Source organism: Myodes glareolus, chromosome X, assembly GCF_982192425.1.
Source record: "Myodes glareolus chromosome X, mMyoGla1.1, whole genome shotgun sequence".
Taxonomy (NCBI): Eukaryota; Metazoa; Chordata; class Mammalia; order Rodentia; family Cricetidae; genus Myodes; species Myodes glareolus.
Window position 1 is genome coordinate 86,916,109 of NC_142053.1, and position 21,346 is coordinate 86,937,454.

General features: G+C 38.9%; 2 protein-coding genes and 1 pseudogene across 3 annotated transcripts in view; 2 read left to right on the forward strand and 1 right to left on the reverse strand.

Annotated features, from left to right (window-relative positions):
* Eda2r (ectodysplasin A2 receptor) overlaps window positions 1-6,713 on the forward strand; it is a 47,357-nt gene extending 40,644 nt beyond the window's left edge. The window contains exons 7-8 of one of the 2 annotated variants that reach the window (XM_087902738.1): window positions 1,011-1,385; window positions 2,905-6,713. In XM_087902738.1, coding sequence (XP_087758864.1) covers window positions 1,011-1,375 — 365 coding nt within the window. In that variant the 3' untranslated portion in view covers window positions 1,376-1,385; window positions 2,905-6,713. Of the gene's footprint in view, window positions 1-1,010 lie in introns of both variants that reach the window. The other variant, XM_048418010.3, reaches the window with a different exon arrangement.
* Window positions 6,714-20,022: 13,309 nt separating this feature from the next.
* On the reverse strand, window positions 20,023-20,717 carry LOC148117398 (ferritin light chain-like). The gene has a single exon (XM_087902939.1). The coding sequence runs from the start codon at window positions 20,700-20,702 to the stop codon at window positions 20,172-20,174; it is 531 nt and encodes a 176-aa protein (XP_087759065.1). The 5' UTR covers window positions 20,703-20,717; the 3' UTR covers window positions 20,023-20,171.
* A 59-nt stretch (window positions 20,718-20,776) lies between these two features.
* The window catches only part of LOC125389212 (heat shock protein HSP 90-alpha pseudogene), a 101,736-nt pseudogene continuing 101,166 nt past the window's right edge, over window positions 20,777-21,346 (forward strand).

A 21,346-nucleotide genomic window follows, 5' to 3' on the forward strand; every position in this document is an offset into this window, starting at 1 on the left:
TCGGTTTCCATAGTTCGGAAGTTTAGCAGGCTGTATGAAATCTTAACGAGGCCTAAACCAAGAAATTGGCAGGACTGCATTTCTTTCTGTCTGTCCAAGAGGAATCTGTTCCCTAATGAGTGTGTAGAATTGAAGTCCTATTTTCTTGGTGACTGTGAGTTGATGATCACTTTCAGCTTCTAGAGCAGTAGTTCTCAGCCTGTGGATCATGAACCATCTGGGGGTCAAATGATGCTTTCACAGGGGTCGCCTAAGACCATCAGAAAACACAGCTATTTATAATTCAAAACAGTAGCAAAATTGTACCTTTAAAGTGGCAACATGAAGAACTGTATTAAAGGGTTGAAGCATTAAGAAGATTGAGAGCCACTGGTCGAGAGGCTGCTCGTATGTTTTGGCTCATGGTTCTCTTCTGTGTTTAAAATGAGCAATGGTATAATGAAGTTGTTTAGAGAGATGTTATGGCACATCTTTCTGTATTAATGCTCTGTGTCATTTATGCCTTCTGATACTTATCAGAATGCTTCTAGTAACCTAGAGAAATAGAACTCAATTAAAATGTTCATCATTAATCACAGAATAAAAAGTCATGATTTATCTTAAGGATTTTCTGAACTCATCTGCATAATTCAAGATAATTTTCCTATTTTAACACCCACTACCATAATTCTGATTGTATGGTTCCTTTCCCATATAATATACCCAGATCATGGAAGAAGGGGGCATATTAAAATACTTTTCCTAAAAAGCATTTATCTCTAGCTGAAGAAATTTGTCTTCCCTAATCCAGCATCTAAAAGACTTAATGTAATACCCCAAGGAAAACATGTCTCTGAAATGTGTCATTCTCACCTACTTCTAGATGCTCAGGTCCTTCAGGAAGAAAGAGGGAGTCTGGCTCCTAGATCCCCTCACCCCCCCCATAGTTTGTGCTCAAGAAGAGATACCGTGTTGCGAAGAGACCCTGACTTTGTGCCGGTGACTCACTGGCTTTCTGCTTTGAGTTGCAGGAGGTTCATTGCAATATGAGGCTGAAAAGGCAGTGGAGGAGGATTCTCTTTTTCCCGTGCCACCTGGCCAGGAGACCAGTCCTGAATTTCCAGTGAATGAGATCAAGCCACTCAACTCCATCCTGGATGATGACTGCAGCTCCACTCGTGGCTTCCCCACCCAGGAGTCCTTCACCATGGCCTCCTGTGCCTCAGAGAGCCATTCTAAATGGGTCCATACCCCAATTGAATGTACAGAGCTGGACCTGCAAAAGTTTTCCAGCTCTGCCCCCTGTACTGGAGCTGAAACCTTGAGGGAGAACACAGTTGAAAGTTCCGGAGACAGCCTGGAGCTCCATGTTCCTTTTCAAGTTCCCAGCCTTTGACTCTACTAAGGTGAGCTAGAAAAAAATGTGGGTAAAAGACCAGGAGGTGTGGGGCCACTCTCAACAAATTTCCAGCCCCAGTTCTATTGTTTCATAGGGCTTGGGTGGAAGAATGGCAGGAAATGAGGCTGGGAGAGGTTGGAGATCAACAGTTGTGGCACTAAATCTTTGAGCTAACTTTACATCAGACTTGGAAGTCAGCAATTGTCTGGAGACCCGGCAGGCTGGCATGATGCCAGTTTCTTCATCTGGACCCTACTCTTGACTAGTCATATTGTTTACTCCTTTCATTTGTATAAACACAACACCATCATACAAATTTGTAACTCTGTATTCAGATGAACCCCAGTTCCTGAACAGCCTTATGATCACGAGCAAATTGCTTTACCTCGTTTAGACAGAGTCTTCTGCTCATGAGTTAGTGTGAGGGTTGAATGACAACATATGCAAGTGTCCTTTATAATGTCTTCGTGAGAAGTGTTTGTACCATGATGGCATTTCCTTCCTTTCCCTGTGTTTCGTCAGCAATTACAAATTCCTTCTATGTCCACTACATTTTATTTCTGAACTTTGTAACTTCATGCCTTTGTGGTAGGCAAATAAGAAATATGCTAATCTCCTTTTAAACAGGCAGAAACTGAGCCACAAAGATGAAAAGTGATTTGCTTAAAGACACAAAGTAACCCATTCTCAGAACTAGGCTAGAACCTGGAATTAGCAGCCCCATTACAGAGTTCATTTAACTCCATCATTGGATTTTGAAATATATGTGTATGTACCTCAATATATGTCACTTATACATATGTTGTATGCATGTATATGTGCATGCGTGTGTATAGAAACATCTTAGATAGAAAACCAGAACATACACAAAATTCATTTGTGCTTCATGTGCACTTTGCACACATAACCTGAAGGTACTTTCATGTGCTATTCTTAGTACAAACTGTCATGTGTGATTAAGTGTGAAATTTTTCACTCATGGTGTCATGTCAAGTAGTAATAAAATTTTGAGTATTTCGGATTTTGAATCTTTGAATTTTGCACTAAGGACACCCAATATATTTCTTCTTCAAGAGGTTATGTAGTTCTTGTTCAAATATTGCAGTGAAAAGAGCTCACAGCTGCCCCATGTGTATTACAGTTACAGCTGAAAAATTGGAGCTCAATCTAAAAAGCTTAATTGTATCTTGTACTCACTTATGGGTTCTAGTTCTGTCCCTGGGTCACACATCTGACTTCTCTGCCATATTTGAGCACTGGAGACAACATCTGTCTGAGAAGAACCACTTTGGGTTTTTCTTAAGTACATGGTGCTAAATCTTAACCCCGTTTCAGGAAAAAAATATTTTTTCTAGTTTTGATTTTTTTTCTAGAATATGATAGATTTTTATCTCCAAGGCCAGGTGATAGATTTCTGCTATTGTGCCCTAAATCACTGGTCCAAACCCAAACTTTTAGAGAAAAGGAAGAGGAGGCTGGTGATTACACAGCATCACAGGATTCTAACTACTCTGCTCTTTTTCTAGGTCTCTTTCACTCTTGGCAACCTTGCCAGTGGTTGTTCCTGGACTTTCCTGCTCTTCTTCTATTCAACAACTGTAGCATGGGCCTGGGATGTAGGCCCCACAATAATCAGTACTCTAAAAAATGGGGAACACAGGGCTCATTCTACCAGAGGATTAAATCCCCACCATTTCCCCAAGACTGGCCTTGAGCATTTTTTGTTTTGTTTTCTTATTTTAGTCTGGGGACTCAGAATTCATAGCCATGAAAATGGCTATGGGCCAGTTAATTAATTATAGAGGTGGGGGAATAACAACAAACAAGGTAGAATTTTCCTGCCTGTATATTTTTTCTTCTTATATTTTTTGTCAGATAGATCTGAAGAAAGGGTTTTACAAAAGTCTATTGACATCTATATACCACTGTAGAGAGAAAAATAAAGAGCTTTCCAATTTAGCTTTCTGCTTTGACTCTCTCCCCTAATACACACACACACACACACACACACACACACGCACACACACACACACACACACACACACACTCATGCACACACACAGAGTGGAAGGATATACATATAGAGAGAGAGGGAGATCATGGGAGAGGTATGAACAAACATGCACACACACGGCAAATACATACACAGAGAGAGAGAGTGTGGGAGAATATATGAAAAGAGATATCATGATCGAGGCCTGAAGCCTTAATTTTACAACTCATGTCAGAGCTATACCTGTGATAGCTCTGAAGTCAGCATATTTGTTAGAGTCTGCATTCGTAAAGATTAGGCTGCCAACAGTCTCTGCTAGGATTCAAATTAGTGTCTTTTAGATTTTAAAATTATCTTTTTTCTTAAATGTCTTTTCATTTTTACTGCTCTAATATCCTTACTTTTTCCCTCCCAGTCACGTCTTGACTGACAAGTTTCTGAGGAGCAGGAGTAGAGCACTAAGGAGCAAAGGGGACCATTTGGTGCTTTCTTGGCTTAGAGAATAGTCAGTCCATTTCTCTTAAGCTTGAACCTCCAGTTTCACATGCTTCTCAGCATGAATTGAAGCCTTTTCCTCCATGACCTTTCTGTGGAGCATGGCAGATGTGACCCTCAGGACTTAGATGTAAGCATCCCATACTGGTTATAAGTATCCCCTTATTCCCAAAAGAGTCACTAGTTTTGATGCCTATTCCCTCATAGTGGTTCAGGTTTAGAAGGGGGAAAATAGTCAAGTGAGTAAAGCATCTTTTTGCTTGGGAGTTTTATATACTCTCCACAATGCTGATGTGACTTAATTTATTACAAAAAAAAATAACTAAAGATAAGCACAATCATTTTGGTCAAAGATACTAAGATTTACTATACATATGGTGCTTCACTTTCTATTATTGACATCAGAGCTGTCATCTCCGTAGCTCACTATACATACTTTGATAAAGGCAGTGAAGTGGTTAATCAGTGAAATAGGAGTTCATAACAAGGCTTGAATGTTTTCAGTCTTTTCTCTTCATTTGAAACTTCCTGATGAGTTTTCAAAGGTACAAGAACAGGGCAAGGATGCATGCAAGTATTCTCTTACTATAAAGGAGGCAGAAGTACCAGCATTGCATTTTCAAGCAGGTCTGCAGTGCACTGCAAGACTCTTTCTCAAAATCCCACGGGGTAGCGATTTAGATAGTGATGGAGTCCTTGCCTTTAGCATGAACAAGACCTAGATTCCATCCTAGCAAAGAAGAAGAAAGAGATTGGGGGAGGAAGGGAGGAAAAGATGAAAGTAAAGAAGAAACTAAAACATTTTCGCCACCAAAAAATTCAATAGATCCCAGAATCTGCTAGTGCTACAGAAACTGCGGTGGAATTTTCCATCAGAAAATGTTACATGAGTTCATCTTAGGAGCTCTTCTTGCTTTTCCTATCACTAACTCTTAAATACAGTTTATAAGATTTTTTGACTTGATTCTTGGGTCCTTAGACTCATAGTCTGTGAGTCTGCCAGAAGGTCCAGCGGATAGTCAAAGAGCAATGATCCTGAGTTGAACCATATAACACAGAAAGGAAGTTTCATATGGGTCTCCTGGGCCTTATCTAATATTTGTAATTCTATATTTTTCTAGCCCTAGCAGCAATCCAGGCTGAAGTTTGATCTTTCAGGACTCTACAGAATATTTTTGAGCCAGTTTTTCTGTTTTCAATGTCTGGGCTTTCAATACAATCATCCAGAAGGTGCTTCAATATAATTTCAATACAATGCCCCCAACCTATTTAGGGTTAGCTAAGTGAGAATAGGAAAGATGCCCCAAGGTATTGGTATTGCTTTTGAAATGTCAGTTCGATACCTAGTGTGCTGTCCATTTGGTTCTTTTTGAAGGTTCATGTTGCCTTTAGTTCTTCTCTGTTTGTTTCCTGAACAGAGAGAAACAGATTTTCTGTGGAGATTATATTATTCTTTATTATCTCAAAATCTTTCTGAATCTTTTATAGCTAGTTTCTATTCCTGAAGTGGGTGGTTAAAGGAGAACATGGACTTCATCAATCAGGTCTTACCACTAACAGAGTATTCTCTACAGGATTTCTGTTTTGAGGATTCTGTTAAGTATATCTTTAATAACAACTCATCCATAACCACTGATTAAGGGCCTTAAGGTCAAACCACTGATAAGTGTGTTAAAAGCATGGGCGAAAAATGCTAAAAGGTCCCATTGTACTCGGCAGGGGATTAGAAGCAATGAATCACAAACCTGCACCAGGCAACCTGGTCTCATGTAAGCATTAGCAAATACGTGTGAGCCAAGATTTAGGCCTTGATCTTTGGGCACTCTGTATTTTTTTTCTGGGACAGTTGATTCTTATCTCGCCAACTTTAATTAGTCATATCTATACTTCTGAAGGAGAAGAACTAACACCCAGTCTAAGGTAGATTGAACTTAAGTAGTTTCCAGCTGTCGAAAGGTCACCATGTGCCTGGCACTGCTTCAAACTCAAGTCAATGTGATGAAATGAGCTAGGCATCCTACCACACTGTGTTTTTACAGAGCATTGCCTATATATGGTATATATGTATCTACCATACTAAGAACCATCTTGGTTCCAATTTTCTTAAATTTAACAGTTGGAGTTGGTAATTAGAATAAGGTGAAGTTTGGTTTATATTTGATTTCTAAGATATCTCGGGTAAAAGGGAAAGGTGCTTTTTTTTCTTTATAATTGGTATTTGGCCATGGCCAAATAAACAGTTGTATGTTTGCTCAAGAAGTGTCCTTATAGAGTGGGACAACTTTGAGTACTATACTTTTATGTGTCTTCTGCTTGGGAGTATAAGTCAGTAGAAGACTTCATTAGACATGTATTCAACATAACTCTGAGCCTGGAAAGTATTCTAGTTTTACATATTTGATCTGGAAAAAGAAAGTTAATTTTGTTTATATGGCAGAAGTCGGTGTTTAGTGGAGGTGAGTCAGGTTTCAGAATTCAATTTTTTCCTCCATTCACAGTTTCACTGGAATTTTGAAAGGATATTAGTAGTATGGGAGGTCAACTTTCTTTCTTAAGGATCTTAATATTTGGTTAAGTAAAAATGTCAATACTATACCACTCTCCCCAACAAACAGCCCTGTCACACTGAGATAGACCCTCATACACCCCTCTCAATTTATTACCAAGGACTTTGGTATTTTGTGTTTAATGTAGGTAGATTTTAATTATTGTTTTCCTTAAATGAGCTATTTATAAATATTTTGTCAAATCTTGAGCCATATGCATGTGTGGATACTGACAAGTTGTGTTTGGATTATGAAAATCTGCAAACAATTCATATGAATCAATAAACAGATGTACATTCAAGTGTCTTGTTTATTACTCTGCTTTCAGGGAACTGGGGTGACTCATTTGGTTGTTTTCTGTGTCTGCTCAGTCAGTACAGAAGAAATGTGTTTCTAATCATTGGGCGTAGCACCAGGGCTACAGAGATTCTGACTTGTAACCCAGGAGATCTGAGTTATAGTCTAAATTATCCTGCCTTTGAATTGTTTATGACATTTATAATCTTGTCTGACTACAGATCTACAAGACAATTTTATGTTCAAAACTTATAATTCTTAAGAAGGTTTATGTAGTCTTCAGACTGCATGCATATATTTGGAGGAATGAACCAAATTCCTATTTGGTCGCACTGTTTTAAAAATAGGGAAAAGCACACATCACACGCACACATCACACACACACACACACACACACACACACACACACACACACACACACACACTAGACCATCAGTAAGATTGCCTCTGAAGAACATTACCCATTACCTCCCATTGTTTGGTCTGTATTTCTGTTTACAATGTTATTTGATTCAAGGGGCTGCTAAAGGACTAACATTTGATTTGAAATGTTCTTCACTCCTATAATTTTATTTAAAACCAGGACAATTAAATTTCTTCCTATCTCAAATATCGTCTAATCCTAATAAAACACATACTGACAAGGATGTGAAAAAGGAGAAAATCTATACATTGTTGGTGGGATTGTAAAATGGTATGACCCTTTGAAACAGGCTGGTGGTTCCTGTAAAAGTTAAAGCTTCAGTTGTCATATATTCAATAATTCTACTCATCCATATATTCTGAAGGTAACTAAAAACTTGTACATATAATACCTTGACTAAACACTTTTATAAATATTGTTTATAATATTCAAAGTCAATAACAACCCAAATTTCATAAATTGATGAATGAATAAACAAATTGTAATACAACATGTTATTAAACAACAATTAATTTAAATTCTTATACATGACATGCTAGAGTTCAATCTCAAATTATACAAAGTGACAGGATCCAGGAACCAGAAGGCACATGTTACATAGTCGTCTTTATATTAAATGTTTGTGCAATGTAAACTAGTGGTGACAGAAGGTAAATTATTGGTCTCTTGATAATGGGTACAAGAGAAACAACTAAATGTTAATAGTCGTATATGATCTTATTTAGAAGATAAAAATGCTATGGTGGTAGCTGTTCTTCTCAGTAAATTTATTTAAAAATGCAGACCAGCAGCCAGATGGTGATGGTGCATACCTTTAATCCCAGAACACTGGAGGAAGAGACAGGTGGATCTCTGAGATAGAAGCCAGCTTGATCTACAAAGCAAGTTCCAGGACAGCCAGGTTTACACAAAGAAACTGTCTTAATCCCCCTCACCAAAAAAAAAAAAAAATTGTGGAAGACACACTTGAAATGAATGATGTTTATTATGTAAAATACTCAATAGGGCTGTTTGGCTGTTTTAAAAATGTTTCATGATCACTGATCTCTGAGTTCACTTTTAGACTTGTTAATTTAAGTACTTTCCATATACCTTCATTGTCAGGACTGAGTCTGTTCTATCTATCTATCTATCTATCTATCTATCTATCTATCTATCTATCATCTACCTATCTATCTATCTTTCTCTCTCTCTTCCCTTCCCTCCCTCTTTTCTTCTCTCTTTCATACACTACTTTGTTACTCAATTCAGGATAATAAAGAAAAGAGATGTGTTCAGTTCTATTCTTTTTGAACTATCTACATAGTCAGGGAGAAAGAGAAAAATTAACTTAGAGGAAGGTTTAGGCATGTGTCTCAGACCAGAGGAGGAAGACCAGGGAAGTCATTACAGTTTTAGGATTGCACAAAGAGAACATATGTTAGTCAAAAGAAGTACCAGGACAGGGCACAGTGAAGCAAATTAACATTATCATTCCAAAAAATATTGATTTCCTGGCAATTACTAGTTGTTGAGAGGCTGGGGACTGTGGCCAGACTGTCCTGTTTCTGGATGTAAGAAACATGTCAGGTCTTAAAGTCTCACTTGATTAAAATTAGGAATGCTTCTGTAGCAAAGATGATTAAATTCACAAATATATGCATAGAGATGGAGTGGAGGCACAGAAACAGTTAATATGTGAGCAGTGACCTTGTCTTCTCTGGAGTTGAGGTCACTGTGTGCCTGTGCTAGTCACAGGGCAATGAACTAACTCCCACTCTATGCTAGAATGACGTGGGGAAACTAGATCTCTGAACAGATGGATAGGAGCAGTAAAATCATCAAAATATTAAACAGGTAATCTTTAGATTGTTATTAATCTTTTTATTAGTTACTGAGAGCACTAACATTCTTCTGGACTAGTAACACTACTTATGTTCAGAGTGTGACTGGTAGGTTTCTGTATACTGAGAAGTTAGCCTTTTAAGGACTGAGAAATAATATCTACATGAATATTGGGATTTTAAGTGCTGTTTTTTTTTTTCTGAACAAAATGGCATCTTACTTAGGCAACTTGCTCCGTTGCAGAGCTATCATCCTCTAAGCTTTTATCCTTGTCACTTCTCATGGAAGCAGATTCCATTCCTTCATAGCTCCTTTGTAAGTAATAGCACCGTGACAATGAAGTGGAATGGAGTATTCGTATGTGCTGGTTCGTGTACTGATTAATTTTTTTGTCAGTTTGAGACAATTTAGAATATCTGAGAAGGAACCACAATTGAGGAAAAGACTCTCTCAGACTGGCCTGTAGACAAGCCTGCAGGACATTTTCTCCATTAACCCTTGATGTGGGAGAGGCTAGCTAACTATCTGTGGTGCTATGCCTGGGCAAGTCATCCTTGGCTGTACGAAAGGGAAAACTGAGTAAGGCAGGGAGGTAAGAAACATTCCTCCAAGGCCTCTGCTTCAAATTTTTACATCCAGGTTCCAGTTACTGCTCCTGTCCTGACTTCCCTCAATGGTGGATCTGGACATGTAAGCCAAACAAACCCTTTCTTGCTGCAGTTGCTTTTGGTCATTGTATTTCTCAAAGACATTTAAAAATAAAACTAAAGGACACTCTTATGTGGGTTGACCCTACCTATTCATCAATAGCCTGTATTTTATTGAACCAAAACCTTATGATATAGATCGTACTTGCCCTTAAGGATCTTCATCTTATAAAGAAGAAAACTGAAATTATGACAGATTTAATGATTTTCTGATGGTTATATGACAATATTGAGGAAGAGACCTGGTCAGTTGTCCTCATCAACTTAGATCATGAAACCCAATATGGACAAGTTCAACAGAATCGCAACATACGGGCTGCCTGCCCATGCATGCTTCAGCATTACCAGTGCATAAATTACATTCAATTTCAAATTTCATATGACATTAAATGATGTTCTGGAATTCTAGCTCACGTCTGTGTGTCCCTTAGACTTAAGTATGTTCTTCTATTCCACAGATGCCTCCCAATAACAGGCACTAGGAAACACAATGTTTATCCAACTAACCGCCCCCCATATTGCGTATATGGTGAAGGTTGGGTGGAAGGAAAACCAACACACAAATTTCAGTGATCACAGACCATCAATGTTCTCAGAGACAGCCTGTTTGCCTGTTTGGTTTTTTCAAGGCAAAATCTAATGAAAAGTGCAGCCTAGACAAATAGCATCACTGTAAGCAATATTTGTACTACTTAAGCCAAATACAGAAAAATTGTTATTTTATCCTACCCTTTCCCGTAAGTTAGTGTGATATGGGGGTCAAGGCATGTAATCTTACTTTCCTATAATGACGTATTCTTTTCCATCCTACCAGGCTACTACCGAACAAGGCCAAATGCAGTATGGAGACTTTGTCAGTACCTGTATCTCACTAAGGTATCAGTGGAAGCCTACCATGAGTCTGGGATTTCACCTTGCCATGTAGCTACAGAGCACTCCTCTCACTTCCAGCTCGGATAGTAATTGTTAGTGGCATTTATGTGAAAGCTAGAACAAAGTATCTTGCCATTCAAAAGTGTCAGTGGTGGTCATCGAGGGAATATTAATATGTTACCTTCCTCTGACCAGATTAGTATCTACAAAAATCTCAGAAAAATTTAAAACTTTCATGTTACCAAGAACAAAGAGGGGTCTCTCACCTCAAGCGTATAAGGGGAGGCTGAGTGAAACACTTTGACCCCAACAACAACTGGCAGTAATAACAGGGTGAGTCATGTCCTTCAATTTTTGTGCCAGGTTTCTTGTAACCTTTCTTACTTGGAGTTCTTCCACCTTAGTCACTGTCACAACCACCCTGGTCACGGTTGACTATTTATCAATCATCTCATAACACTACAGAACCTTTTAATTGCCATTTCCTCTGGCATAATTCATGACACTAACATTCTGTTTTAGGTTTCTTCTTAAATGTTACCATCTCAGCTAAGGCTTTCCTGATTTTCTTAGGTCTCAACTAGTGCATATATATTCAAGTTCCCACTCAACCCATTGCCCTTCCAGCATCATGTTCCTTTCCTCTGCTTTTAGTTTTTATTTTTTAACCTATTTAATCCAAATAGCATTGTTCATATATACATAAGTATGGAGCCAGCCTACCAAGGCATGAGCATCTTACCAATGAACATACTCCCAAAGAATGATCACTTCTGTCTTCCAGCACCTACCAACTGCCAAGAGCTCCTTAGTTAGGGATGGGCTCTTGTGAGCCTCTCTTCAGTCCATGCTAGAATTTTAGCTGGCTTAATCTTAATCTTGGGTCAGTAACCCCAGCTGCTGTGAGCTGAGTAAAATAGCTTTATCAAAAGCAGAAGATAGTATTTCACAGCACTCCTCCCTATTCTACAACTCTTAAACTCTTTCTACCTTTTCTTCTCTCATGTTCCCTGAACATTGGGGCTTAGATAAAGATGTCACATTTAAGGATGAACACTCACAGTCAGTAATTGACAGCAATTTTACCAGTTATGAGTTTCTGCATTGGCAATAAAACATTTCTCAATGCAAACAAGCTTGACAAATGCCATTCTAAATATAAATAAATTCTATGACAAACCCCGAACTCCACTACCTTCATTTGTTTAGTGGCCTTCCTTTTGGCATTGTCTCATTTATCCTTAAATCACATTTCATGCTTGATTTCTAACTGAAGTACATGAGGACAAAAATAACTGAATTCATTTTTAATTGGTGAGATCTAAAGCAGAATAGTTTAACAACTATTCCTACGTCACATAGCACGGAAGTGGCAGAAGCAGAATGATATAACATGCTCATAATGTGAAAGATTGCTGACTCCAATTCATCCTTTACCATGTTCTCCTCTGGAATCTACCAGTAGAGCAAACTGTTTATTATTCAGGACGCATTGAGGTGAGTAACTAAGGACACAGACTTGAGAAATCAATGGGCTCATTTTCAATCGTGTCTCTGGCTGCTATATATAAACCTGACTTTAAAACTCAAGTCAGTTTTCCTGTTTGTACCTTTATATTTCTTTAGTAAAGCAAAAATAAAAATTGTTCATAAGATGACTCACATCCCTGCACTTATTATAACAGTGGCATATTGTATATGTTCTATCAATATTTGCCATGATGAGAATGGATGACTAAGCTGGGGTCAGTTTGCAGTTGTGGCCTCAGGGTTGTTGTGTCTCCATTGTCTCCAGGACCATAAGATTTAACTGTTGTCCTCTCCCACATAACTCAACAAGGTCTTGCTATGTAAGCAAGGATGGTGATTATCTGGTGAACCTCCTGCCCTCCCATACCAAGTACTAAAGTTACAGATATGTTCTGCAGTGACAAACAAGATTGAGTTTAACTGACATCTTCAGACTGATCTCTCTTTTATATAAGTCTCACATTTCTTGCATTTTGTTTCTGTAAAAGATAATCATTTTCTAAATGTAGAATCACAAAAGACTGAGGAGGAGAGTTAGCTAGTGGACAGGTAAAGTAATTTTGAGAATTCCTGAAGGGAATTTTTTTGCATTTTCTAGTATATGAGAACAACATATTCAATATTAAAATTTTGAGTTAAAAATATATACTCTAGTTAAGATTCTGGAAGGTACAGAGCTTGAATGGGCCATCTCCTGTAAACAGGTGAAACTTCCAGTGGAGGGAATAGGACACCAATCCAGCCACATAATCTTCAACCTACAAGTCCTGCCCACAAGATGTGCTGGAGTATAGGCAGTGGTGTAGAAATTCTGGGAGTGGCCAACCAATAACAGGTCCAGCCTGAGATTCATGACAGGAGAGGGAGGCCAGTCATAACACTACTTAGAGGGCCAGAACACAGAAGATAGACATTCCAGAGACCCAGGATAGAACCAAACACTACTGGCAAAAAAATCAATGAAATTATTCCTAATAATACTCTACTATACTCGCAGATTGGTGCCTAGCCCAATGGTCATCAGAGAGGCTTCATTCAGCAACTGATGGAAACAGATGTGGAGATCTAATATCAAAAAATAGGTGGACTTTGGGAAATCCTGCAGAAGAGGGAGAGGAAGGATTGTAGGAGCCAAAGAGATTAAAAAAACCAAGTGACATACAAAATCAGCTAACATGGGCTCATAGAGCCTCATAGAGACTGAATAGACAACCGGGGAACCTGCATGAGACTGACCAAGTCCTCTGTATATATGTTACAGTTGTGTAGCGTGACCTTCTTGTGGGACTACTAACAGTGGAAGCAGGGGCTGTCTCTGACTCTTTTGCCAGCTTTTGGGACCCTTATCCCCATACTAGGTTGTCTTGTTCAAACTTCAACTTGATATAGAATGCCTGTCCACCTCTGAATAGAAATAAAAGGAGTAGATGAGGGCACAGGAGGAGGCATAAGGTACACAGGGGAGGACTGGGAGTAGAGAAAAGAGGGGAAACAGTGTCAGTTGTAAAATAAATAAATAAGATTTCTCAAGGGTGATTATGAATCAAAAAACTGGAGAGTGTTTCTTACACTAAAAATTATGATAATGATATGCAAATGCAGCTTTAAGAAAATTAGATTATAGACAGTGGCCGAGGTAATTAAATAAACATCAGGACAATGCAGAGAAATGAAGAGTGCTCCTATATTCTGAATAATAAAATTCTTGTTATTGATAAGACACACCATGGTAAAATAACAGATATACTATGATTCCTGATCTTTCAAGAAAATCTGCAGTTCCAAAAACTGTCAAAAAAGAGGAACATTTAATCACAGAACAGCTTTGCACTGCTCTAAAATTCTATATTATCAGTACTTACTGTCAATTAAGCAAAAGTAATATGATAAAAATTCTATCAAACTATGGATGATTAATTTTTTTACCTGTGTGAAAGATAAATGTATGTGGGTCATATAGTGGGTGTTCACAATGAATATATATGTTTTTTTCCTTTAGGCAAACATATTGTTGCACTATCATGAGTACAGAATCCCTGTCTTGCCTAGAAGACACTGTCTAGCAGCAGACATCCTGATCTTCTGGCTCTTAGATCTTCCTTCTCCCTCTTCCATATGCTATGTGAGCTGTGGGTTCAGGGGTTATGTTGCAGATGGATACTTCGGTCCTGGGAACCCCACAGTCACTTACTCTCTGCAGTCTGGTCAGTTGCGGATTTCTGTTGTGGTTTTCATCTTTTGCCAAAAGTGGCTTTAATGGGGGCGAAAACTACACATATCTGTGTATATAAAAGTAAGTATTTAGAACCCAGTTACCATATTGGTTTAGGAACATAGCAGTAGTAGGTTCTCCTCTGGGGTTTATGACCTCTGTTTGCAACAGACACTTGACTAGGTTTACTGTACCAGGTATGAGTTCCCTCATATGAAGTAGACCCTATTTATTAGACAGCTGTTGATAATGCTCAAGGTAAAAATGCCACTATTGCACCATGGAGATATCTTAGTAGACTACTCATTGTTGTGGGTCATAATCTATACAGCTGGGTAGGATTGTTTTTCTTCCTTGGCAGTTTGCACAGCAGTTTTTGAAACTATGAGAGTTAGTCTTCAGAGAGGAAGCTTATGGTTAATTTTAGTTCAGCTCATTCAAGTCCTTTTGACTGAACTGTTTTGTATCTTCAACAATAAGGACTTCAAGTTCTGGGACTAAATAATGACAGCACAACCTGATATGCCCATCTGTAGTGGGGAAATTTCAAATGTTCGCACACCTAGTAGAACAGCTACCAGCACTCAATGGCTGCCAAGAGAGGGAGAATCAGTTTTCTCCAGGGAAGTACTTAGTGATAGATTACCTAATCCAAAGTGATTATCTCTAAACACATGTACATACAATCATTCTATGTAGGATACTTGTAGCATACACTCAAACATACACACGCATGATAGTATTGGTTGGTCTTCTATTGCTGCTATCATAATCCTACATAGAGTTAATATTTTTAAAACAAAGTATTTAAAAAGGAAACAGGTTTATATAACAATAATAACATAAAAGAAAAGGTCATGAGCATGAGAGGGAGTGGGTGGAACATGGGAGGGGTTGGATGGAGGAGAGGAAGAATGGGATGGAAATGGTATGAATATAGTACTTGCATATAAATTCTCAAAAATAATTTCTACTTTTATAATATTGAAAATGCTGGCTGGTATATAATTCTACCTTTGTATCTCTCCAGTTTGTGATCTTTTATAATTTTATTTTCTCTATTCCGAATGAATTTCTATAATCATAAAATACTAATAATGATATCAATTTCACTGGGTTATGCTAATAATTAGGTAAAATAGGCTATATGAGAACTTTAGAACTATGTTATAGTGGTTTGAACGAGGAATATCCTTATAGGCTTAGGTATTGGAGTACTTGGCTCCCAGTTAGCACTGTTTGGGGATGTGGTCTTACTTTAGGAAGTCGATCACTGGCGGCAGCCTTTGTGTGTTCATACATCCAGTTCATGCTTTCTGCTTCCTGCTTGAGACTGAAGATGTGAACTCTCAACTTCGTGTTCCTGCTGCAGTGCTTTCTGCGTGCTGCTATTTCTCCTTCCTTGACCAACTGTTTGCCCTCGGAAACAAATAAATTAAAATAGTCTTCCAGAAGTTGCTTTTGGCTGGTAACAAAGAAGTAACCAATACAAATATGTGGCAGATTTTAAAACCTTAGTAAAAAATTATTATAATCATTATTGTTATCATCACGATTCTTTTTTTACTTTTTCACTATTCTTTATATAATAGTACTTAGATCATAGTAAGTATTTAGTAAATGTTATTGATCATCATTAAATCATCATAATATTAGGCTGTTATTGCTGCTATAACAAACCCACATGAATTAATAACTTTAACAATGCAATTAAAAATTTAGTAAGGTTTATGATATTTCATTTCTACTTTTCAAACATCAGACAGATGTTATTAGGCTAAAATAAAATCTTTTAGATTACATTACTGTCTTCAGGTTTGAGGGAAAAACAATTTCCTTAGGTTTTTGAGCTTCTAAAGGTTGCCAGCATCCCTTTGCTTATGGCTTCTTATTGTATCTTAAAAGTCAGCAATAACAGGCAGAGACGATCTTACAAGGACAAGTCTGTGAGGATTGTTCTGATCATTCATATAAGAAGTTTCAGTCCACTTTCACTGACACATTTTTTGTGTGTGTAAATGGTCCTAGGATAGTTTATGAAGGTTGGTCTTGGGTCTAGAGAGATGGCTCAACCATTATGAGAGAAAACTGCACTTGCAGAAGACCCAAGATTGGTTCTCAGCACAGATTGGCCTCCACAAGTAGTGGTATTCACATGCACATGCCCCCAGGCAGACATGCAAACATATGCATAATTAAAAATATAATGATTCTTTAAATATGAATAAAGCTAGCAAAGCCTTAGCATGTGAGAGAACCAGAAAGTAAGCATCAAGAAGCATTCTGCCATGGTTCTCTAACCCACATTTCTGCACGGAGCTTCTATGCTGACTTGTTTCAGCTGCTTTTGAACAATCTGTTTTATCACAGCAACAGAAATCAAACTAGAATAGAAATTTGTACCAGGAAACTGGGCTGGTGCTGCGATAGACCTACTCATGTGGCTTTTTTATCCTTTGGACTATTTTGTGGGAGAACTGGGAGGGATGTTGGGAGCCTTGGGCTGTAAAAGTCATTGGCTTCTCAGAGCTTAATGAGCTATTGTGTGAGGGAATGTGAACTGCAGAGGTTTTGCTTGTGAGAGTTCAGAGGGAAGAAAAGACTTTATTAGGGCTGTTTGTGTGATAGTTGAAATTAACAATCCGTGATTGCTGTTTAGCTGGAGCTAAAGAAGCAGCTATCCTAACAAGAGATCAGAATCATTAAAGTGAAACCTGTGCATCTTTAGAACAATGGATGCTGATCCACTAGGTTAGAAAATCTGCTTTGATTATAAGAGATCGTCAGCATCGAGGTGAAATCTTCTGGGAAGTATTTTCTTAGAGTCAGCACACAGAAGCTGAAGAACGCTAAGTACCTACAGAGAAGTTCTTAAAAGACATTGTTGTAGTTGCCTCTTCAGTTGCAGTAGAGAACCCAGGATATTGGATATACCAGAATCCTGAGATGTACACCAAGAGAAGAAGCCAACGTGGAGTAGAACTGGTCTAAGCATGAGACAACCGTGTATGCTGCAGATGGAAGAGCTAGAAAATTGACATTGTCTAAGGCCTTTTGAGCCAAAACACTGTACAATGAGTGAGACCCAGATGCTCAACATTAAGCTCCAGGCTCCGTAGCCACACTGCTTGATTTTGATTTTGCTAAAGTCTAGTTACTTTATAATGCAAGGATTTTCTCATTTAGAATAAGAAAGGGTATAACTTAATTTTATTTTATAGAACTTTGGATTTGTAATGAGACTATAAATTTTCAAAACATGAGAAATTTTTATAAAACAAAACCTTTGGGAACTACAAAATTTTATAGTTTGTGATTTTTAATAGAGTATTTTTATACAATGTATTTTTATCATATGCAACCTCCCACTTCTTTAAGCAACTCCCTCCAATACACCCCAACCACCACCCCATCCTAGCCTCTTATTTGCTTTTTACTTCCTTCCTCCCTTTATTCTTCCTTCCCTCCCTCCCTCCCTCCCTTCCTTCCTTCCTTCCTTGCCTCCTTCCTTTCTTTATTTCTTTCTTAATTTTTAAAAGAAAGACTATATCACAGCAAATATCCTGGTCCTCTAGCATTTTCAACTTTCCCTCCCTCTTTAGTGACATTCCCTCAGCCTTAACTATAAAGGCTATGTTGTAAATGTGTTAATTAAAGAGTAGAACCCCATGGTCAGTTGATCTTTTTGATTTGACCAGTTGTGGCTTCCTGTGATGATCCCCTGTCTGTTGAGAAAAAGAAGAAGCTTCTTTGGTGTAGGGAAGAGACCTACACATACCTGAGCATATAGCAATAAGTATATAGGTGCAAAATTTAGAAAGTACACTGGTTTAGGAAACTGGCAGTAGTTAAGTTCTCCTCTAGGGTCCATGGCATCACAATTTCTGGGTAGCTGGTTAATTTTATACTGCCAAGAATGACTTTCTTCCTACTGAGTAAAATTTAAGCCCAATTAGATGACTGTTGCTTACCCCCAGAATTTGTGCTACCATTACACCTTTTGGAATATCTTGCCATGTTCCTCGCAGGTACAGATGGATAATACTATAAATTTCTTTTCTCTTTTGGCAGCTTTATGGTTCCAGCAGATATTTTGAGACCTAGCCCTCAGTGAAGAGGCTTCCAGGTCAGACTTAGATGTATTTTTCCAAATCCTGTGTCCCAAGTGTTTGATGTCATTAACAAACACTTAACTTTAAGATAAAGGAACTTTATCTTCTTTCCCTGGAAGGCACAGAAAGCAATGGCAATACTCTAATTGTTTGGAGGGGTCTCTTGGGCTCTCCTGGCATGAAGGAAGCTTCCCATGGCCAGTCCTGGGTTTTTGTTAGATAGTCTATGATTTTATGGGGGAGAACTGTTATCCCAGTTAATGTAACTTCATTTAAAAACATATTTTCATACACATAAACATCATATATATATATATTAAATGTAATCTTTAGTAATAACAGCACAATTCCTTTAGGTTGTTCTAAGATAAAGTGTTGTTCCCCCTCTTCCTTCCTTTTCCCTCTATATTGCCTTCCCTACTACCTCCCCATGTGAGTCTTCTCTACATGTCTTTCCTGTTTCACCCTTCATAATAATTGTGCTCAACTGTTCTCCTCTCTATTGATCCTATCTTGTGCCCCATGGCTCTATTTTATTTTCTTGGCATCTATAGCTGCTCCAAGATATATACTTCCATTTAAAAATTCAAAGCTTGTACAAAACATGAGGGGGCCAGCTTGTTGGGGTTTTCTGTCCTGCCTGGTTCCCACAGCTGTTTAGCCCCAAATAAAATCACACAGAGATCTCTGTAAGTTTGAAGCTTATTGGTCCATTAGCTCTGGCTTTTTGCTAATTCTTGTAGGTTATATTAACCCATTATTCTGATCTATTTTAGCCATGTGGCTCAGTACCTTTTTCAGTGGGGCAGATCACATCCTGCTGCTTTGGTGATCTGGACAGGAGAGGAAGGAATCAACCTCCTCCTTCCCAGAATCCTACTGTTCTCATTGCATCATTTCTACTTCCTATCTGGTTTTCCCGCCTATACTTCCTGCCTGGCCAATCAGCATTTATTTAAAACATGATTGACAGAATACAAACAATTCCCCCATACCACTTCCCCCTCTTTTTTTAAAACAACAAAACAAAACAAAAAAAAAACAAAGGAAACTATCCATAGTCCATTTTTGGGGAATGTGGGCATAGTATTTCAGGCTACTTCCAGCTGGTTGGGGGCACTGATAATCTTATGGGACCTAAAGAAAATTTAGAGTTATGATCAACTCTTGACTGAAGTATCCTGTGAGTCTTGATCATCTCAGGCAGCAGTCTTGAACCTGTTCTGGATGAAGAACTCAGACATCTGGGCCATTTGTTCCTACCGGAGATTTCTCAGGTGGTCTCCCTTGGTCAAATTGGATTTTTCTTAACTCAGAATGAATCCACAGCCTCTCATTTTCTGTGGAAACAAAAGCAAAATCTCTTCTCCAAAGTAACATACCTTTTAATTTCAATTTTGAAGCCAAGGTATTTTCAAAATACCTCTCTTGGATTAATTCTGCAGCATTTATAAGCAAATATCTTTTAGCAGCTGTTGCTCCTTCCTCAGCATTCAAACAATTCAAAGAGAGCATAATAGCATACAGTATCAAGATTCTCTGTGTATTTTCCATCTTTACGTGGCTTTATTTTAACCTCTATTTCTTTTATGTTTACTGTTAACTTTTGGCTTTTTTTTTTTTGCTGTTTCAAAAGGCTTTATTTTTACTTGGTCCAAGACTTGAGAGGGGCTCCAGGGCGTTGCAAAGCTGCCTAGTGGCTTCTTGAGAGGTTTGGGTAAAGGTCCTGAGGCTGGCTGGTGCAGAGCAGAGGTGGGAGCCCCTCGGAAGGAGAGGCCCCCTAGTCATGCTTCAGAGTGAGCTGCTCAAAGAGGTACTCGCCCAGAGATGCCTGGGGCCCAGAAGTCAACCTGCGGATGTTGGTCAGGTGGTTGCCCATCTTCTTGATTACCTTGACCTCCTCATCCAGGAAATGGTTTTCAAGGAAGTCACAGAGATGAGGATCTGTGCGAGCAGAGCCCAGGGAATGAAGATCCAAGAGGGCCTGGTTCAAGTTCTTCTCCAAGGCCAGGGCAGCTTCCATGGCCTCCTGGGTTTTACCCCACTCATCTTGAGATGGCTTCTGCACATCCTGAAAGAGTGCACGGCCTCCGCGATCGTTCTGCAACTTGAGGAGATGCTCGGCGCCCTCGCGCTTCTCCTTGGCCAATTCACAGAAGAAGTGGCCTACACCCTCCAGAGCCACGTCATCCCGATCAAAATAGTAGCCCAGCGAGAGGTAGGTGTAGGAGGCCCGCAGGTGCAGGTTGACCAGGCAGTTCATGGCAGCCTCCACTTCGGTGGAATAATTCTGACGAACCTGGGAAGTCATGGCTGAGATGCAGTCTGGAGCTACCCGCAAAAAGATGGTGCTGGCTGGTCCTGGGAGCTAAAGGCAGCGCGGAGATGATCCCGGAGACTGTGACTGCAGATGCGGAGCGGTGGAAGCTAACAAAGGGAGGCCCCGGGTCTGTTCTGTCTAAACACTGTTGAAGCAAGACACAGATCCACGGGATCTCCGAGGGCTGCTAACTTTTGGCTTTTTGAGACAGGTTCTCTGCATATCATTGTCCTGTAACTCCCTCTGTAGAGCAGGCTATCCTTGAACTCCCAAAGATCCATCTGTCTCTGCCTCCCCAGTGCTGGGATTAAAGGTGTGTACCACCACACCCAATTACTCTCTTTCTTTCTTTTTTCTTTTTTTTTAACTTTGAGAACTTTAACCTTTAGCCTGTATATATTTTTAACATATTGTAAACCATTTAGAAGTTTTTTTCACTTTTTGAATCTTTCTTTATTGTATATCTCTCTTTTTCTGACCACATGGGTCTTTAATTGGCTAAGAAATATGAAGAAGACAACACTCAAAAACTCCTAAGGCATTTTAAGGTCCTTGCCAGGAAGCAAGCTGCAACAGTGTTTCCATAAACAACAACATTGAAAAACTCCTATGGTTTCAAGGTCCTTGCCAGGAAT

Excerpts from the sequence above, each read along its gene's own strand:
- LOC148117398 (XM_087902939.1), bottom strand. The coding sequence starts at position 20,702 with ATGACTTCCCAGGTTCGTCAGAATTATTCCACCGAAGTGGAGGCTGCC.